This window comes from Camellia sinensis, chromosome 1 (assembly GCF_055761805.1).
Source record: "Camellia sinensis isolate YWXY chromosome 1, ASM5576180v1, whole genome shotgun sequence".
Taxonomy (NCBI): Eukaryota; Viridiplantae; Streptophyta; class Magnoliopsida; order Ericales; family Theaceae; genus Camellia; species Camellia sinensis.
This window is the reverse complement of record NC_138961.1, coordinates 77,973,877-77,994,567: the sequence shown is the minus strand read 5'-3', so window position 1 is coordinate 77,994,567 and position 20,691 is coordinate 77,973,877. Positions and strand designations below refer to the sequence as shown.

At 37.2% G+C, this 20,691-nt stretch overlaps 1 protein-coding gene and 1 non-coding gene across 4 annotated transcripts; one reads left to right on the top strand and one right to left on the bottom strand.

The window, feature by feature from the left end:
* Positions 1 to 415: 415 nt before the first annotated feature.
* On the bottom strand, positions 416 to 2,619 carry LOC145803373 (F-box/kelch-repeat protein At3g23880-like). Its single transcript, XM_082896634.1, has 3 exons — positions 2,532 to 2,619; positions 968 to 1,158; positions 416 to 775 (listed from the first exon to the last, which is right to left on the bottom strand). Exons 1-3 carry the CDS (start codon positions 2,617 to 2,619, stop codon positions 416 to 418), a joined length of 639 nt encoding a protein of 212 aa, XP_082752760.1.
* A 1,642-nt stretch (positions 2,620 to 4,261) lies between these two features.
* On the top strand, positions 4,262 to 9,189 carry LOC114296382 (uncharacterized). 3 transcript variants are annotated; one of them, XR_014336503.1, is made up of 4 exons: positions 4,262 to 5,496; positions 6,526 to 6,699; positions 7,303 to 7,368; positions 8,898 to 9,189. It is a non-coding gene; the product is annotated as an uncharacterized LOC114296382 (transcript). The 3 variants fall into 3 exon arrangements; XR_014336504.1 differs by lacking the exon at positions 7,303 to 7,368; XR_014336495.1 differs by having other exon boundaries at positions 6,526 to 7,368.
* Positions 9,190 to 20,691: the final 11,502 nt, after the last annotated feature.

Here is a 20,691-nt window from a genome sequence, read left to right as displayed (position 1 = left end):
ATGTGTGTGATTATTATGTGATGAACTATCGATATTATGTGTATGATCCTGGCATGTAGTATTAGCTCAATGGATGTTATTTTGTGTTGTTTAATGCTTCCATTCAGGCCCCATAAGTTATACATATCGGGTCTTTGGTCTGTTTCCGAAGTGGTCATGCCCAAACTTTTAGGGGCGGGTTCAGGGGCGTGACACTTCAAATACCACAAAGGTTGTGACCGCATAACAGGCCTTTGTTGTGGCAAGTATGTCATACTGAGCAGTTTAGTCCATGACTCTTTCTTCCATATTCATTCATTACCCACACATTAGAAAAAGTAAAAGTTTCCTCACAAACAACACAGAGATTTCCTTTCAAAGCCCAAACTAATAACCTAGAAAACTCCTTCCCATAATTAGGTTGTGGAATTTCTCTTTATGTCTCCTCCGCTAAATCAAGAGCTATGATAACCCAAGAGTGATCACTAGGATTGATTCCAACCCAATTGAGTGATCCATTCACAAGCTTAACTGAATCCATAGAATGAAAACCAATTATATTGCTAAGGAAATCTTGAATCTTCCTCCATGATTCACTCTTTAAGGAATAAATCTTAACTTCAAGTGAATCATTAAAATTACTGATCCTAACCACCTTGTAATCATCATTGGAGGAGTCATATCCAAACCCATAAGAAGTGGCAAGAATAAATCCTTTCCCAAAAGTTGGCAAAATTTTGCGTTTTCCAGTTATTGTATTCCATATATAAATGATGTCATCACAATTTTTGACAAACTAAACACATACCAACCCATCACATGAGCCCACAATCCCAACATTTAGGCGTCGAGTCTTTAATGGATAATTGAGATTCACTGCATAGCCATATGGCCCGTCTAAAAATGAGTCCAGAGAACATGATTTTATCTTATGAAACAGATATCAAATCATGATCCTTAATGGATTGATGGTGTCATCCTTAGTTACGAGACTGAGGTGTTTTTTCACAAATTGTGGCCCAGATATCATGGTGCACCAAGACTTGGATGCACTTCTGAACCGAAGCAAAGACTTGACAGGTAATCGTAATAGAATTTCAAGGATGAGTTCTAGAGGGAGTTTAGGCAATTTGAGTGAATTTCCATCTAGAGTGATTACTAGTTGTTTTTCTTGAGTTCCTTTAGGTGATTGTTGGGTTAAATGCGATTGCGATGGCAATGGCGATGGGTGAAAGTGATCTAGGTTTTCGGATTTGGGGTTTTATTTTGAAATCTCGAATATAAAGGGAAAGAATTGGTAGCGAAAAGGAAAGTGGGAATCTAACTGGGTGACATTGGCTTAAATCCTACGGTAGCAATTGCCAAAGGATGACACCTGGAAGTAGCCAATCAGGTTTAGGGATTAGTTGTTTGTTGAGCAAACATCCACCTGTAACTCATGTCATATTGACACCCATGTGTGAGTTGGCTTGGGTCCTGTATAGTTTCTCTCTACTATACTAGGTTCCACCAAAACCAAAATTGTCATGTCATTGTACAATATCGCATGAAGTGGACAAAAAAATCAAGCAAACTAGTTTGATTGAACGAATTTTAATAGTTAAATTTATACTTTTTATCAACAATGAAATAAATTAATATTAACCAAAACGAAAAAAGAAAGTATAAGCAAAGACAATACGTCCTCGAAGAGGGTAAAAGAAAATAAAGTTACAAATAGCACACCACTCTCCAATCACTATTGAACAAACAACACACCACTTCCAATCACAACAAGCAACATTTCCACACCGACGACAACCCCAACTGTCACACAAACCCCACTATACAAATACCCCTGACAACATCACCCATTACCACACCGCATTCAACGATACATACTGCTGCTACAAAAATTTCCAAACAAGCGCCAACCAAATGATGACTACCATATCCTACATCTCACACCCGGCCACATCACGTGTTGCCACGATAGAATTGTGCATACAACCCGCACAACACTCACCCACCAACACATTATAATCAAACCAAACATCAACACAAAATACATCAAAGCCCATATTCAGAGCCCCATCAATCACAATCTATGCAAGCTGAAAACACTGATACATTAACCCCAACAACAGTTGGATACGACCCACATTTTTTTGTTCCTAATCCCCCAAGCTCTTACTTAATATGCACGCTACATGGCAAACATCGTAACATAACACACTAGCATGTACAGTTTATAATTGTCGAAAAATAACACATACACTTCGCGCCGGACATGTTATACCTACACCCAAATTACCACGATTCAATCAATACATCCTACCAAACTACCCCCTTCATGTCAACCGCCCTTTATACCTCCACAAAATACAAATAAACCTAAATAAATACTACCAGACACCCACGTCTCAAAACTAAATTGCCTACACCACAAACGCGTGCAACGCGGCATCAAACAGCCACTAACAACAACATAACCACCACATCACTCTGATGTCCAACACAACCACACACACACATCCCCTTCGCCTCCCCCCCAGAAACATGCACATCATTACCAGCCCACCACCACTTCACATCGTACCCCACACTTGCTACAACTCCATCTATCATATAACCCACACCAAACAATACCCCCAACGACATCACCTATCAACACACCACATTTGACGATACATACTACTAACATACAAATTACCAAACACGTGCCAATCCCCAATGACGCACACTCCTATCCCACATCCCACACCCAGCAACTGCATACATCCCACACAACACTCACCCACCAACATATTACAACCAAACCAACATCAACACCTACAAAAATCAGAGGTGGTTATTCTAGAAGGCACAGACATGTGCATGATGGATCAAACACCCCAAACCCAATCCAGGCTCATGGCAGTAAAAATGGAGAAAGAGGAGAATGCACTAGATAAGGGCTTGCCTAATGCCCAAGTCATAGAAAAATGGGCCTCACTCGTAGAGGAGCACGACCCTAGCTTATACATCTTGGCCGTCGATCAACCAAAGCTAGTAGTCATATTGCCAGACTTTCTCAGCATTAACGTTATTGGGAAAGGCTAGTTAGGGCAGAATCAGAATGATTGGCAAGAACAGCGCCTAAATGATTTGGCCGAACAGGAATAAGACCTGACCGAGTTGGAAGAGGATCTAGATAATCTCTACTTCTTTGAAGAAGAGGATACAAGCTGTGTGCAACTGGGATGGTGGGATCCGATCCAGTCGGAAACAAGCAATGTGTGGTTAAGTGATAAGGAGTCTAATATGGAGGAACAAATGGGGGAGACTAGGAATGAAGAAGAAATTGGTGCTAGTGGCAAGGCTGAGGTTGCACCTCTGACTAGAAAGAACAAGCACTGGAACAATTTCAAAGGGAAAGGATAGAAGAGATCCAGACGAAGATAGCTCTAGAACAGGGAAAAGGAAAAGAGAAAGAAGAACCCGAGAAAATAATGGATGATGTCCAAACTACCAAAAAGGTCGAATAAGAGCCCAGTGACCGGAAAATGATGCTAAGAAAGCTCAAAAAATATCGAGATGCAGAAACCAAGACTGTGGTGAAGGAAAAATGGTATGATGATGGGGTGCTTGATGTTAACATGCTTCAGATAGAACCTGATGCTAGCCCGGTCATGACTGCAGGAAAGTGGTGGGAGGTTGATTCTTTAAAAATCCTTCTCCACCAGATCCCTTACACAACCTTTTAAATTTAGGGTTGCTACAGTCACTGTAGCCCCCTTATATCTGACAGTGGTCGTCCACTCGGATGTCCTAGATGAAATGATCTGGGCAAAACTTGCTTCGCCGGTCGTCCAACCGAACATCTGGCCGGTCGATCTCCAGAACGTCCAGCCCATGGCTTCTGTTGCTTTCTTCTGTAATTATTTGACTTTATAGCAAGAAACATGGAGTTGCCTTTGAGCCTCCATTTTTTACTTTATTTTATAATGTTTAATTATTTTATTATTAAAAAAATATTCAAATTTAAAAACAACTAAAAATATTATTTTAATAGAATAGAAAAACGATAGGGAGTTTGTTGGGAAGGTAGATGAAAAAGTGATTCTTAAAATAAGAAACGCATTTTTTAATAATATTTTAGGATGAAATTTAGGTAAGCTGGTGAGGATGCTATTAGATAAATACACATATCATCTCTCTACTTTTGAACACAATTTTTTTTATATAAAAAATTTAAAAATATATTTATTTAAATTACCCAAAATTACCCGTTAGCTTCATCCCAATCTCGTGGCTCCCAGAGTCTCAGATTGAGGAGGACAATGCAATAACCTTGACTTAAATGCATGTACAAGATTGAACAATTGGGAAGGAAACAGACTATCATGTCTCTCAACACCTCTGAAGCTCTCACAATACGACAATGGCGAACCTTTCCGAAGAGATTATCATCGAAATACTCTCAAACTCCCTATCACCACTCTCTGCCAATTCAGGTTTGTTTCGAAACCATGGTTTCTCTAATCTCCAACCCTCACTTCATCAAAACCCACCTGAATCGCAACACCATTGAACACGACCAACTCATCCTCCTATCCAGCTCTCTCGATTTCTACTTCGTCCTTCTCAAATCATCCCAATTCAGTCACTATTCATTGGCTGCTCTGCACCTAAAATTCCCACCAAATCAATACCCTAATCATGGTCGATGGTCTTTGCGTGTTTCGTGTAATGGCTTGTTACTGATGCTCCATAACAATCGCTGATGCTCCATAACAATCGCTGTTGCTTTTTAATTAACCCATCTACTAGACAGTCTAGAAATATACCTAATTCACCTTTTTCTAAAAAGTCTTCATATTTTTTATAAATTTTTTTTGTGATAGTTATGGACTTGGCTATGATTCACCCAATGATGACTACAAAGTTGCGAGAATTTCTTATTATTTCTGTATATCTGATTGTACTGATAGTATTATAGTCAGTGTGTATACAAAAAGTACCAATTCATGGAGAAGGATTGAGGATTATTCTTATCTGGGTAACCCTTTTATATTTGAATGCCCATCGGTTATTTTTGTTAGTGGCTCTGTCCATTGGTTAACCACGGATTCGAATAAGTTGGATGTTATTGCTACATTTCATTTGGCAGATGAAAATTTCCAGATTATGCCATTGCCAACTCTGCAGTATGCTCACCGTCATAAGCTTCGGCTTGGTGCCCTTGGTGGGTGCCTTTGTGTGCTTGTTCCTCTCAGTAATGGTTGCCAAGATGTTTGGGTGATGAAAGAGTATGGTGTGAGACATTCCTAGACCAAAATCACAATCGGTTATACTTGTTCTTATCATTCAAAATCCTTGTGTTTTTCAAGGACTAGCCAAGTTTTGTTTCGACAGGAGAAGAAATAAGCTAATGCTCTTTGATCCTCAAGAAGAAAAACGTAGGGAGCTAGTGGTTCGAAGCAGTCCATCTCAATTTGAAGCAGGAACTTATGTGGAGAGCCTTGTTTCACCCAATTGCAGCAATATGATCAAGTGGTAATAATACTAATACCAATCATCGCATAAAAGATTACTCCTGGATAGGTAACATGATTGAAATGAGCATAACCTATTTTTTATCATTCCATTTTACTTCTATATGTCTATCTCACTGCATTGTTCTCTCTTTTTTGTTTGATTGCTTGGGTAACCTCTAAGGTCCATTTTGTTATTTGTTTTTGGTCAATTGCAAATGAATCTGTCATACCATGTGGCATAGTTGTTTAGTTTCTTAAGATGATTGATATTATCATTCTTCATTTTGTTAGTCTTTCTTTTCATCTCATATATTTCTTTCTAACACCTATTTATCAAAAAAAAAAAAATAAAAAAATAAATTCTTTCTAACTTCAAATAATATACGGGAAATATCACATCAGTGGTGTTTTCAAAGAATTATTACAAATCAATGGTAAATCTTATAAATGTTAACAATTAAAATTTTAAACTTTTTTATGATTTTGTAATTTTTTTTTCCAAAGAATCACTGTTTGGCATTTCTCCCAATAATATATGTCCTATATGATTCTGTTGGTCAGGATGTGATGCTTTAAAGGCTTTTGAAAACAGTAACGATGTGACAAAGACACTACATCAATATTTTCCGGGAAAGTTTCCTGAAGGTGATTAAAAAAAAGAAAAATGATTTTTTTTTTTTTTTGTTGGTTCTTGAATTCATTGAAAACTACAGATGCCCAAAGGCTCGTGGTGGAGTTGAGACAACATGTTTTATATATATATATATATTTTTTTTTTTGCAAAGTTGTGAACGTTTATACGCATAATTATTTATTTATTTATTTTTTCTTGAATAAAAATCCATTATGACATTTTGTTATGATTTCATTTGCACTTTCATTTATTCTTCCAGTTATACATTTTTTGAAGCAAACTAACCATAGGGATACATGCAAGTAACTAAGCATAATTTAAAAAAAAAAAAAAATCTGCAACTTACCCGAATCATTGTGAATTTCCTTTTTCATTTTGTTTCCTGAATGAAAGTGTTTCTTTTGTTCCTATTAGGTCCCTCCAAGCACAGATGGAAGCATGTGAAGCCAAGAATAAAGCGGATTTGTCAAAGGCAAAGAGATATAGGTTGGATGAGTGAGCCATCCAGTTCCAAGAGTGATAGTTTCATCCTGTAGAATGGCATGGACAGACAGCCACCAGGCTATTTGAGATCCTGAATGGCAGTAGGTATTTATCAAGATGCATGTGGAAAGGATGATGGTTTAGTTGAATAGGCTTGAGTGACTTCTATATTTTTGTTGGGTTGATGTTACTCCATGCTATTTGGTGGTGTCAGTAATGTGAATTTCTTAACATTAGTGTCATTTTGATATTTACGTGATGTTGTGCAAGTTTTTCTCCACCTTGAATTGGTGTATGTATGTCTTCTTTTTCTTTCTTTTTATTTTGGTTGAATTTTTTTTCAGGCTATGAAGCATAAAAAGGAACTTTTTCGCTTAGACTTCTCTTCATGCACAACAATTCTATGTTGCTTTCTAGCAAAACGTATCACATGTATAATGCAATTAAATCAAAGAATTTCTTAACATGAATGGATGCATGAATGTTATGCACAACTTGGTTTGTCACAACTATTGCAAAGTATTTGGACTGGCATATGCCCTTTACCAATTGTTCCCTATCTTGTATAATGTAATGGATTTTTTCATAATCTATCTTGCGCATGCCTATAGGCTCCCTGTTTCTGAATGGTGTAAATTGTTTATTTGTGATTAGTTATTTCTAATTGTTGTCATTCCTCTTGGTTTGTTTTGGCATGGATTTTGAAAGTTCTTCATAGGGATCTCTACCAAGTCCAATCTGGTTCATAGGCATGGGCATCAGTCCAATCAAATGGTAATTAATCTTCATCATTCCTAAGTTGGGAAACGATGTTGATAGACTGAATTTTACATTTTGTCAAGATGAAACATTAAAAGATTATTGGTTTTTGGATCAGGTATGAAAATACTATGAAGGGTAATGATGAATCTATTAGATCAATTAATATCTAGAATTGCATTAATAGACATATGCAGAGTTTGTATAATGAAACATAACTCTCTCTCTTTGTGTGCAACCGTTGGTAACCATGGTTCTAGGTTTGCCAATAATTTCACCTCAAGCTTGATCTAGGTTGTGATATTCAAATTAGGATTGAAGTGGGATCACTAAGCTTAAATCTTCTACAGATGTGTCATTATTCCAAAGTTTGGTGAACTCCCAGCTTATGTCTAAGTGGTTATAAGTTATAACTTTACTACGGTAGCTACACCAAGGTTTTAGGTTCTTTTGTGATTATTCAAGTCACTAGTTCTCTAAGGATTTTGTCCATCATACTAGTGCTTAAGCACCACTGCCCCTAAATCTTCTTGTGACTGGTCCCATACCTTTTTCACTTTTTTCATATCCCATTCATATCTTTCAATGGTCCCTAAGGGGACTACCCAGTAGTATAGGTTTGTATTCTGACCCTTCTTAAGGAACTTGGAAAAAGAAAAAGAAAAAAAAGTGATCTTGCAATGAAATGTTCATGATGCCAAGAGCTTTCAAAATTCTACAATCCCAATAAAGTCCAATTTTATTTATTTATTTTTGGGCTAAATATACAAAGTCCTAAATTATTTTCGATTTTATTCTTTTTTCACCCAGAAAACCATCTTATAAATGAAATTTCAACAAGTCTTATCTCTTTAATTCATCTATGGTTTATTGCCCACATGTAAAAGTAGCAGAGTTAACAGGGTAGACATGTGATAATTGTTTATTAGATGTTGATAGCTTATTTACTTTATTTTGTTTTCAGAGGAAAAAATGTTTGCCTGATTGCCTACACAACATTGTTTGAGTGAACCCAGTTGGAACAACTAATGCATTTTCTTGGCCATTTTGTGGCCTTTTCATTTGCAATCTACAGAAGTGCGGCATATTATTTTTAAAATTTTTGTTGCTATTGGTGGCTTTTTGTTTCAACTAGCGGAAAAACTGATCTGTTTCCCATTATAGCTGGTGTTTGGCCATTTAAATTGAAGTTTATATTCAAATTTTTTAGCTTTAGCTTTTGTTTTTGTTTTTGTTTTTGTGTTTTTTATGTTTTTCTTGGTCCGCAATGGCGTTTTCTGAGTGCTCCTGATTGTTCTTTTCACAATGTTCCTTCTTGAAAATTTCTTCAGTTGGTTTTGCAGATCACATATAATCTGGACCACTAGCAAGAATATATACCGAGTATCGTATCAATTATTCATTCTCATTTTTCTTCCAAGCATATTACTATGTCACATTTTAATCTGTTATATTGGTTGGATGTTTGAAAATATTTAATTTCAAAAACTGTTATAAGATGTACTTATAGATTTCTCTGTGTTCTAATTATCTCATCTTTCTAGGGCACATTCTGCAGCATGAGGTAGTGGTGCTTGGAGCAGAACAACTTCAGTTTCAGGAATCAATCGTTTAGTCCTTCAATGATGCCTTGTGGAGAAGAGAGAGAGAGAGAGAGAGAGAGAGAGAGAGAGAGAGAGTGAGAGACAATGGAATAAATAAAGACTGGTTTGCAGCTGAATTTGAGATAAACCTATTTTATTATCTTTGTTTGGAGTTTGAACCTAATATTGCTTTTCTTTATGTGGATCTGTTGAATGTTTTGGGTGTTTGATCAACCAATTTGGAAACTATTTATGGATGAAAACTCTATGCTACTTTCCTTTACTTTGGTTCTTATTCGTTCTTTTTGGATATATTTCATGCTAGATACTATAAAATTAAAGCAGAGACCAGTCATAGGAACTGGACTCACATTGATCTGTCTGACTTCTAATTAGACTGTTTCAGACCATTAATTACTTAATGCTCTGTTGTTTCAGCGGAAAACATTTTCCTACAGAACAAAATGTCTTCAAAATGAGTTTTCAATAGAAATTTTCTTTTGTTGGTTTATGACCTCAAAAATTAATGTGCGTGCAGGGTGGTAGTGGCGGTGATAGGCAATGGTGTTGGTGGTGGGTGATAGAGTGGTGATGGTGTGGCAGCAATGGTGGCGGTGACAGTGGCAGTAGTGGAGTGATGGTGGTAGTGGTGATGATGGTGGTTGTGGTAGTGATGATGGTAGTGGTGGTGATGGTGGCTGTGGTTGTGGCGGCAGTGTTGGTGATGGGGTGGTTGTGTTTGTAGAACGCTAGCCTATAAAACGTATTCTATATTTTAAAAGTGGAAAACGTTTTTTGTCCAAATTAGTTTATTTTCTAGTTTGCCGTGAGAAATGTTTTCTGTTATTTCAAATGTTTTCCTTCCTATCTTTATTCATCAATTGCTCTTCTTTCAGTACATGCAGTCTATTTGGATGGGTTGATTTGGCGAGAAATGAAAAGAAAGAGATTTCTTTCTCATGTTCGGTTATAAATTTTGTGAGAAATGACTAGAAATTGTGAGAAAGAGAACTCTCTTAGTTTTTATATTTAATTTCTCACCAAAAGTGGTGAGTTTTGGTGGAAAAAAAATTGACTGGTTATAAAATTCTCATAATACTGAGATTGCCCATTAAAATACAAATAAGAATTTTTTATTTTTTATTTCCTCATATCCCTCTCTCACATGTTTTACTTTCTTATCCATCCAAACGTGATAGTAAGGAAATATAATATTTTCTTTTCTTTTCTATTCCAAATGAGAAACCACAATCAATTTTTATTTTTTATTTTTTATTTTTTATCAAGGTTCAATTTTGTGAAGTCTCTTATAAAACATAAAATTTTAGATATTTTCAAACTGCAAATAAAAAAAAAAATTCCATTATTTTACCAAAAATACTTTGGGAAGTGTGGCATTTTTATTATATGTTAGCCAAAAGACTCATTTTTTAGCCACATTTTCCACTAAGCTTTTCAAAGCCTAAATGTTATATACTTTGAAAAAATATTCAATAAATGTTCAAAATGCAAATGCATGGAGTAAGTTTTTTTTTTCTGGGTGGTGTGGGTTACCCTCGAAATAGATCTAATTTACATTTCTCATGTTTCAATTTTTTCCATCAATGTAAGAGGTTAAGGGATCAATTCTTACTAAATAATTTTTCCACTATAACTAACTTATCACAAAGTGTTGAAAATGCTTAATACAGTGCAATTTTGTTCCCCTTGATTTAAAATTTTGTATCAATGATTTAGAAGTCAAAATGAAACTAGAAAGCAAGTGAAACATGAATAAAATTTAGAGAGTGAAAATGTTATCAAAATTTTAAAAATAAATAATACATTAGTTTGAACATTGTATGCCTTTCACATGATGGCTTCCTGTCAATTTTTTTTTTTTTTTTTTCCATATAAACTGATATAGGAACAATATTGAAGCTTAAAAAAATGTCACTATCTATATATTGACATGGCTAAGGAGAGGGCATTGCTGGATGACTTCGTGATGGGAGGGAATAATGTCTTTGTGTCTTATTTACATTTGGTAGATGATACTATCGATATATTTTGTTGTTTGTGGAAGAGCATAAAGTGGTTAACTTATTTTGAATATGAAGTATCACCAAATACTCGAGGGTTTCCCATTGGGGTAAGTCAACATGGGTTACAAATCATGTATTTTAGAATTTGATTTCCAAAGAGAGTTAAGTCATAAGCATGGCATGAGATTGCATAGCATAATCATATTGATCATACGCCTATTAATCACATTTGGTTATGTTAAGTTTACTTCCTACTGGGCATAAAAGCTCACTCCCTTTTTATGGGCTGGACATCCTAAAATTCCAAGTGATGAAGATGAACCTTGATATTGTTGAAAAGTGGATGGACTTCAACATGGAGCACTGAAGCTTCTTTTTGATGTCGTTTGCCTACAGTTACTGAGCTTATTTGTCGAGTAAGGATTTTATTGGTTGAAATCAAGACTGTTAGTCTTGAAAGGTGTAAGCCCTTATAGAAATTTTTTATTTGTATTTAATATTACAATGCGTTGTAAATTATTACAATGAACTTGAAAGGAGATCTATGAGAGTATGGCAGATTTCAATTTGTTGAATCATTTACGTTTATTTATTGTTTATATGAATGTCATGAAATTGGACAATAATAATGGCTTGGTAACAAATTATATGGTATGGACATCAGGGCGTTACAGTAAAGCTGACCTTGTATATATAGTGAGCTATAGTATCTTCCCAACTTAGGATATGATGCTCTCCCATTTGTAGGATGTATGATACCGCTTGTTTGAATAATGAAAACCTAAATCATTTCAAAGTTAGGACAGGATCACCCTACCCTCCATAGGGGTGTTTGTTCTCTTTCTTGTTATGTGCTATGCATGGGATCTTTATAGAGGTTCTCAAATTTAGATAAGTGGTTCAAGCATATTAGTTTGAGGAGGTTTGTGAGGTCGAGTTCAGTTTTTCAGTGGGGCAGATAGTGATCGGTTGTGCGAATTGAGCTGAAGGGCTACCAAAATTCTAATTGGGGGTTTTGTTTTTGGGTTTTTTTTTTTTTTTTTGCTAAGCCATTGTAGCACCATAGTTTTAGAAAAGTCTGATATCCCATAAAGTCTACCAGTGTAAATCCCTAGAACTTGCAAGATATTAAACCATTTCTATGATGGGGAACTGACCACATGTTGAGTGCACGAGCTTTATTTTGAACGCGGTGGATAGCCCGCACTTAAACCGGCAATTTGAGAATGGTTTCATTTCGATGAGTAGGATGTTAAGTCGAAGTCTGATTCCACTGAGTATGTAGAGTCGGAATCAGACTCAAGTCAATCTAGTCAGTTAAAGTCTATTGATTTCAGGAGTGCTAACCCAGACATCTCTGTCCTGTCTAGGTCTTCTTTATTGTTTTCTTTTGAGTTTGTTGTCATCACTGAGTTAGAGTTTCTTTTGAATAAAAGTGTCATAGATTCCACCTACTTCTTTGTGCCATTAGTTCATTGCATTGACCAAAATTTTCAAAACTTTGATAAAAATGAAGAGGAAGAAATTCCTTGGGCTTTGCAAAATTTGATCAACTGGGAGGAATAGAAGTGTGCTAAGTCCTTAATGGATAAGATCATTTCTGTTAATGTGGGTACTAAGAAGGATCCTTGCTTGGTCCAGATTTGTGCGTTGTCTTACGAAGATATGCCTGGAATTGATTATGAGATTGTACAACATAGAATCCCTCTCAACCTGAGGCCTGACCGCCCTTGCTTTCAAACTTTGATTCTGAGTGTTGGATAATCAGCCAGAGTATAAAGCTTGCATAGCTTAATTGGAAACAACCTTAGAACCAGGGGCAATAAGATTGGATGTGATCACAGATTCAAATTGGATAGCTTCTCAAGCCAATGGAGACCGAAAAGAAAGTCAAATCTCAAAATTCGAGAGAAGAAGATTTAATGCTGAAGGGTAATCAAGTTCCTATCCACAACCCTAGGGGAAAATTCACACCCAATTAGACGGGTTCCTACATCATCAAGTTTATCTAGTCAGAAGGAGCAATCATTTTCGTGGATTTAGATGGCCTAGAGATCTCACAACCAATCAACATGGACAAGTTAAAAAAATACTATCCATGAAGGGCTCGTTGAGCCGAAAATCAAAAAGGGCAACCTAAGCAAAAGTTGGAGCATGAATAAAAGAAATGAAGGAAAAATTTAAAAAAAAATGAAAAATGAAAAAAAAAATGAAAAAAAAAATGAAAAATGAAAAAAGCTCGCATGGTCGAAAGCCCAGAAGGTGGCTTTGGCAAAAGTTAGAGCACAAAAGAAGAGTGTTAATACCTGAGTGAGCCTTATCCCCGAGAACTACGTAAGGCTTGGTTCCTATATTTAGGATACGTAGGCAGGTTCATCCTAAAGTTTGGTCCCAACCATTTGCAACTTGCTTGTCTCATCAATGTTGGATTGGTTTATCCTTATTAAATTTGGTTATCCTATCCATGTTCAATTGAGTTATCTTCATCTAATTCAATTGTTTTATCTCTTCTTCATGGAAGGCTTAGTTGCAAGATAGATCAAGTGATGCATCATGCTTGAGCTATTTGATTTTGAGGTTGTACATCTCAGGGGTTGATTCTATGTTGGTCGGGTAGTGGCCATTTGCAAAAATAGGTTTTGAGGACTTTTAATAAAGTCGACTAATTTTCTCAAAATTTTTGGCAAAACCAGACCATTCATTAGACCCAAAAAAAGGAAAAAAATTCAGAGCTCACACCTGGACTTACATGATTTCAAAACAGACAGTGGAATAAGCATGCTAATCTAACTCTTATATTGATCAAAATCTTTTTGGCATAAAAAAATAGCCAAAGCGATGAACTAGGGGCACAGTCGAGTCAAGTTTTTTATATTTTCCCTGTATTCTCAAAAGCCTTCATTTACATTGTCAATCACTTGCTAGAAAGTGTGTAATAGTTGTCTCCGACAATGTAACAGAACCCTTTAGTCGACCCGTTGGCCCGGCGGTGTCTTTTTGTTTGCGTCCATGATATTCTAAACTGTGCTCGCAATTTTCGTACCTGCGATATTATAAATCACGCCCGCAATTGTTCTACTTGATCGCTCCTATGGTGTTTATAATGGCGCCTACATTGAAATTTTGTGTCCTTTCTATTCCAACAAGTGTCAATAGGTGTGTTTGGATTGTTTTTACATTGTTTTTTTCTTCAATTGAGTCATTTTTGATTTCTGGTCAGTTGAGGGCTTAATGTCCAATTCAGAACTCATTGAAATTCAATCAAGTTCATAAAAAATATTTTCATTCTCAAAGTGATGCTTCATTCAAGCCATGATATGCAGAGAAAACTCATTTTGTTAAAATTTGGGATGAAGTCCCGATTACAGCTTCAAAGAGAAGAAAATTTCAAAAACAAAAGAGAAATTTGAAGCATTGGTGCTCCTTCATAAGCGAAAACAAAAATACAATGAAAAAAAAAAGGAGAATGCAAGCATTTTTCTCGGTTTTGGCAACTTGTGTTTCTAGCAGCAAAAAATTTAGGCTGACGCCTTAGTTTCACCACCTGCTTCCATTGTTCCTCGCCACATCTTTACTCTCGGGAAGCCCTTGCAGACTTTGCCTCAATATTTGCAAAACTTCCAAAAGAGATTACTCTCTGCCATCCATCAAATAAAGAGCACCAAGGAGCTTCAAATCAGGCTACGGAGGTCATCTTCTTTTTTAGCTCTGTATTTCATTTTTTCAGTTGGCTAATCTCCTTTTGGGCATCTTGGTACATACGCTGGAATAGAGAGAGTTGTCCATTTAACCGATGTACCTCATTTGTCCTGCTCTGCAGCCGACGAGACAAATTGGAGATTACGGTCACGGTCTCTACACAAGACTTCAATATCTAAGAGTTGGCCTCAATGTCAGATTGCGCTGCCATCAGCTGCTCGATTCACATCACTGGAAAACTAAAAATCGGGGCAGGGCAAAGGTTCTTTGTCAAGGCTCAACAGAGCTGGTATCAACAATCTCAGTAGGGGAATCATTGAGGTCAGGAAAGAAAGTAAGAGGACGACGAGAATAGGCCATCTATAATGCCATAAAGAGAGTTTGTAGAGTGATTTTTTGCAGTTTTTTTTTTTTCTACTCTACTTCTCTCTTGCAGACCATCATTAAGAAGAGAATGGAGGAGATGAAGGAGGTGAAGAAGCCAAATGAGGGGGAAGGCCGAGGCGATTGTTGACGAATCAAGGGTTGGTTTGGCTATATCAGTGAGGCGTTGTGATTGTTAAATTGCGCGCCAGACGCGGCGTTCGAAGGAGACGAATGAGGGAGAGAGTACATGTATATCGTATGTATATAATATGTATATGTCTCTGTGTATATAAGTATAGATGTATGTATATGTATATCGTATGTATATAGTATGTGTATTTGTATGTCTGGTTGTATAATGTATTCGTATATCTATATGTATTATATATTTTGTATGTATATGTATATGTATGTAATGTTTATTTTGTATATCGTTTGTATGTATATGTATATACAAAAAAAAGAAAAATAAAAAAAAATCAAAAGAAAAAAAAATCAAAAAGAAGCTTTCAAAAATGTAAAAAATAAAAATACAAAATAATACAAAATAATTTCAAAAAGAAGAAAAGAAAATGGACATAATTTCGTTGCATCCATCAAACCATCTTTGTGAATCGATCGCACAATCAGACCGTTCATATGCATTGATTGTATAATTTGATCGTTCATGTGCATCTATCGTGCATTTTCATTATACTCTTTGCATCTATCGCATAATCACACAGATCCTCGTATATCCATCTCATCATCACATTGTTCTTGTGCATTTGTTACATCACATTCCCTTTGTATGTATCCTTTACACGTGAAACATGTTCAAGCTTGTCACTATTTGGTCATCACAGTTCCTTTTCTCATGATCACAGCATGGTTGGAGTCTATTCCTCCTCTCATGATTTCAACGTGGTTGGAGTGTGTTCCTCTTCTCACTATTATAGTGTGGTTAGAGCGTGTCCTTTCTTACACGATTCTAGCGTGTTTGGAATGTGTTTTTCCTTCTCTCATGATTTCAGCATGGTTAGAGTGTATTCCACTTCTCACAATTACGGCGTAGTGTAGACACCCAATTTTTGACCGCCCTTAAAACTTGGGCGCTACTGATGGTTTCTTTGGTGATGAAAAATGTGAAGGGCAAAGGTTTGATTTCTTCGGCAAGAGGAGAGTCAAATCCCAACTTCATACCCCTTTTGGACCAAAACAATCTTGATCAAAAGATTTTAGACCTTAAAACCCTCTTTTTCAAAATATTTTTGAAATAAAGTTCCTACGATGTTTTGAGGCTCGTATTTCGTTAAATGTTGTGCTTTTCGGTAAACCGAGCAAGAAAAAAGTGGAAATGAATGAAAGAGAGATGAAATCATTGAAAAATCTTTCAAAAAACCTTGTTTAGGGGTTTGGAGTTGAAGAAAAGAGGAGAAGAGGGAAGAAACCAAGTTGGAGAAGAAGATGGGCATGAATCGCTAAGAGAGAGTCGAGCAGCCCTCACTAAATCAGGCCTATCCTTTTGAATACTTGGATTTAATCTATGAGGCCACCACTGTTGGAAAGAAGACTTCCGGGGCTTCATTTTTCACTCAAGAATCTCCTAAAGCCGAGTCTGGATGGGGGAGATATGGTTGGTTGAAGTTGGGCATCATTCTAATTGGACCGAAACTGAGCAGCTTCACGAAAACATAAATAACTTTTTGCACAGTTGGAATTTTGATGCAAGGATTCCGCCATTTGAAATCTTACTTCCGAGGCTTCAATTTGGAGAAAAGAATGACTAAAAAGGAGTTCATATGAAGGAGTTATGCCCATTTGAAGTTGGGCCTGAAAAGCAGATTTTGTTGGCCGATCGGCCAAAAAAGTAACAGATAAGTAGTAGATCGGCACAAAAGATGGCCGATCGGCCAAGAGTGACCCAAACTCATATTTTTTGAAGATATTTCATCTCCTGCTGTTTCCAGCATGCTCCAATTGTCCCAACTTAGATATTTTCGACCAAAAGCTCTTATTTTGCTATATATGAAGCCTTATATCACATATTCAAAGGGTTAGAACTTCTTGAACAAGTTTGGGAGCTTCTCACACAAAAATCTCTCTCTCTCTCTAGAATTTCCAGAGCTAAATCCCTGCCTCTCTCTAGTTTCCTCTCTCTCTTGCTCTTTGGTGCATAGAAGTGCATAGAAGTAGAGTTTGGTGTATAGAAGTGCATAGAAGTAGAGTTTGGTGTATAGAAGTGCATAGAAGTAGAGAAATACTTCTATTTTGCCTAGGCATCCTTCATCAAAGTTGCATATCTATGGGCTGAGGTCCCTTGGAGCTTATTTTTGGGCTGATAAAAGGTCATTTGAGCTAAGAAAGAGGCCATTTTGCTGCTGTGCTCCAAAGGTAATCACCCACCCCTTTTAGCTTGTTTTGCATACTAGCTTTGCCATAGTTTTCAACTACTTTGGGGCTGTTTTTTGGGGTGGTGTTGAACTACAAAAAACTCTGTTTTTTCCTCAATTTTTCAGTCCTAAAAGTCTTGGTTTGTGCCTTGGTTGGCTAGGGGGTTGTCCTCCCTTTTGCTCCTTGGCTTGTAAGGCCTTGTGAGCTAACTTTCAAACTTTTCAATCAAATTATTTTTGGCCTTAGAACCACTGAAATCTAGAGGATTTTCAGTGGTAAAAACCCTGTTTTGAGGGCCCAAATAGGAGAGGGTGGTCCCTTCTCCTCTTGTCTTGCTTGCTAGTGTTGATGGCCAACCAAATGAGCATGTGTTTTTACTTCTTTATGGCTTTGTTTAGGCTCATTTTTGTGACTTATCAGACCTTACATAACTCTGTTTTTGGTTGTCTTGGTCACCTCTTGCATGCTTATTGCACTTGTAGTGTAAATCCTCTTTGCTAACCTTGTTAGCCTTACAAAGTAGCATGCTTTTGTGGTTCGAATTAGCTTAGTTCAAGCATGTTTTTGGCGTTATTTTGACATGTTATAACTCTGATTTTGATTGGCGGACTCGCTCCTTGCATGGTTTATACACTTGTAGTGTATTTCTCACAAACTAGTCTTGTATGCTTCATGAAGTAGCATGTCTTTCTAGCATGATTTGATTCTATTTCAGCATATTTTTCGTGATTTTTTCCATGTCATACCTCTATTAAGGTTTGGTTTGGTTGGCCCTTGCACTCTCCATGTACTTGTAGTACAATTCCATGAATTAGCCTAATGTGTATCATGCTTTAACATGTCATTCTAGCATGATTTTGGCTTAACTCTAAGAAGCTTTTGGTCATGTTTTAGCATGCTTAAGCTCTAATTTTTGTTGTTTTGGCCATGCATGCCATGATTTGTGTAGCTATGGTTCATCCTAGCTTGTTAGCTTTGTGCATCAAGTCCACTAGCATGCATTGCTTGACCTATTTGAATGATGTGGCATCATTTGTTATGTGATTTCAGAGCATGTTTCATTGCCATGCACTCACATCTTTTACATTTTCAATGCGTTGAAGGGTTGGTCCTTTATGCCTTGAACATGAGCCTTTGCGTATGCCTTCATGCCTAAGCTTGCGAGCTATCATTTCAATGTGTATTTGGGGTTATTTTGCCATGATATAACTCTGATTTTTGTTGGCAAAGCCATCTCATGCTTGGCCTTGATAGGTGTAGTGTAATCCACCTTATTTGCGTTGCATCCATCATGCCTTATGCCCTTCATGCTACATATTTTGGCTTCCTTCCATGCATGTTTTAGACTCATTTTAACATGTTTTAGGACTGTTTTGGGTTACCCTTTCCATATGCTTCATGTTTTGCATAGTTGTAGTGCAAGTGCCTTGCTAGGCTTAAGCTTTGGGCACCTTAGCATGCTTCATTTGTATCATGTACATGATTTGGCATCATTCCACGTGACATTTCGGTGCATGTGGCATTGCCATGTTCCCACTTCATTCACCCTTTGAGTGCCTCTAAGGGTTGTGCATTTGTTACCTTGTTTGTGGCTTAGTGTGTATGCATGCATGCCTAGGCATTTGTGCCTCAATCTTAGCATATTTTGGTCTTTGCTTAGACCTATTTGAACTCTGTCCATGTTTGGTTCATGCCTTTGTACCATGTATTGCATGCCTCTTTGTAGTCCCCTTTGGTAGTTTTATGCTTTAAGGACCCTGGCATGCCATGCTTGTATTGATTGAATGATTTGGCATCATTTCATACCTTATTTCAGTGCTTATAGTGTTGCTATACTCTTACATTTGTCACTCCTTGAGCACTTTTGAAAGTTATGCTTGGTTGGTGGGCTAGAGCATGCGGATGCATTGTCTTGCATTTCATGCCATCATTTCAACATTTTGGCCACTGTTTTGGGCATGGCTGAGGTCTGTCCATATCCAGTTTAAGTCCATCTTGCATGCTTGCTGGCATTACATGTTGTTTGCATACCTTCTATTTACATAGTTGTTGGCATGCTCATGTTGCATTAGCTTAGTTAGCATGCTTAGGTCGCATTGCATTGAGTTGGCATGCCTTTCGCTTTGATAAGTCAATCATGTTGCATTGCATGGTACTTGCATGCTCATATTGCATTAGCATCGTTTGCTTGCCATTAGCTTTGTTAAGCTATGCATGCATTACATTGCATTTTGTTTGGATATAGTGTTAGTCCAAACACGAGGAACGAGGGACGTTTCATACTTGAAGTGATGAAACGTGCCTCAATCCTCTGCCGCCGACCCTCTTGAGCATGCATGATAGAGGTTAAGGCATTTATGTGTTTCTGTGCATTCATTTGCTATTGACTTGTCCGACTCGGCCTCTTTGGCTATCATGCATCGAGATACGTGATTGATGGCTTGAGAGCCGAGCACTATACACCTTTGAGCCTTAGACATGATAAGGGGTGTAGTAGCACAACATTTCTTGCAAATACATTGCCATGCCTTTGTTTGTGATCTGTTGTAGCAGAAAGGAGAGTTTGTAGGAAGAGATGGCCGATCGGCTATCTGGTGTGCCGATCGGCTATAAATATTTGGCCGATAGCCTCAAAATTGGTCGATGACCTCTATCCCTTGGCCGATGGCCATACCTCTTAGCTGATGACCTCTCAGCATGTCCATGGAGTGGAGCAGAGGTGTTTTGGAGATTTGCACAATTTTTAGAAGTCTAAAACAGTGCAAACAGAGGCAACATGAGGCATGGTAACGGATTTCCGGGAGGACGCGACCGAGCATGCATCATTCATCATTTCGAGGCAGAGCTATGGCAGCTTGATTCAACTTCTTTCTTTTCTTACTTAGTTGGTTTTGTAACTTAATTAATTTGCTTAATTAGTTAAGGTTTTGTAAAAATTAATTAGTGTAGTGTAGCTAGCTAGTTGATTTATTCGGACCCTCCGTCGAGAGGGCGAATTTTGTAATAAGTGTGCATGAGTGTGTGAATGTCTTCCAACCCCACGTCTTTCTCCCTTTTATTTACCAGCTTTTGATGGTTAGTTTAGGGCATATTTCAATTAGCATCTCTATCCTTCGCATGCGTGCATCCATTCATCTGCCTTGCATGCACCGGGCTCGGCGCATCATACAAACCGCATTGTATTTTAATACATTTACTTGAATACGTGTTCAACAGCATGTTATCAAGTTGTATCTCATATGCCATCTTAGAATAGCCGAGCCTATTTCTAGTTGCATTTTGCATGTGTTGCA

Bases quoted from the DNA above. Each gene is read 5' to 3' on its own strand.
- LOC145803373 (XM_082896634.1), bottom strand. From the start codon at position 2,619: ATGTCGTTGGGGGTATTGTTTGGTGTGGGTTATATGATAGATGGAGTT. The intron at 1,159-2,531 runs GTAATGATGTGC...AATCACCTAAAG, and splicing joins TGTGAAGTGGTGGTGGGCTG to GAACTCAAGAAAAACAACTA. The intron at 776-967 runs GTAACTAAGGAT...GTATGTGTTTAG, and splicing joins TGAAAAAACACCTCAGTCTC to TTTGTCAAAAATTGTGATGA.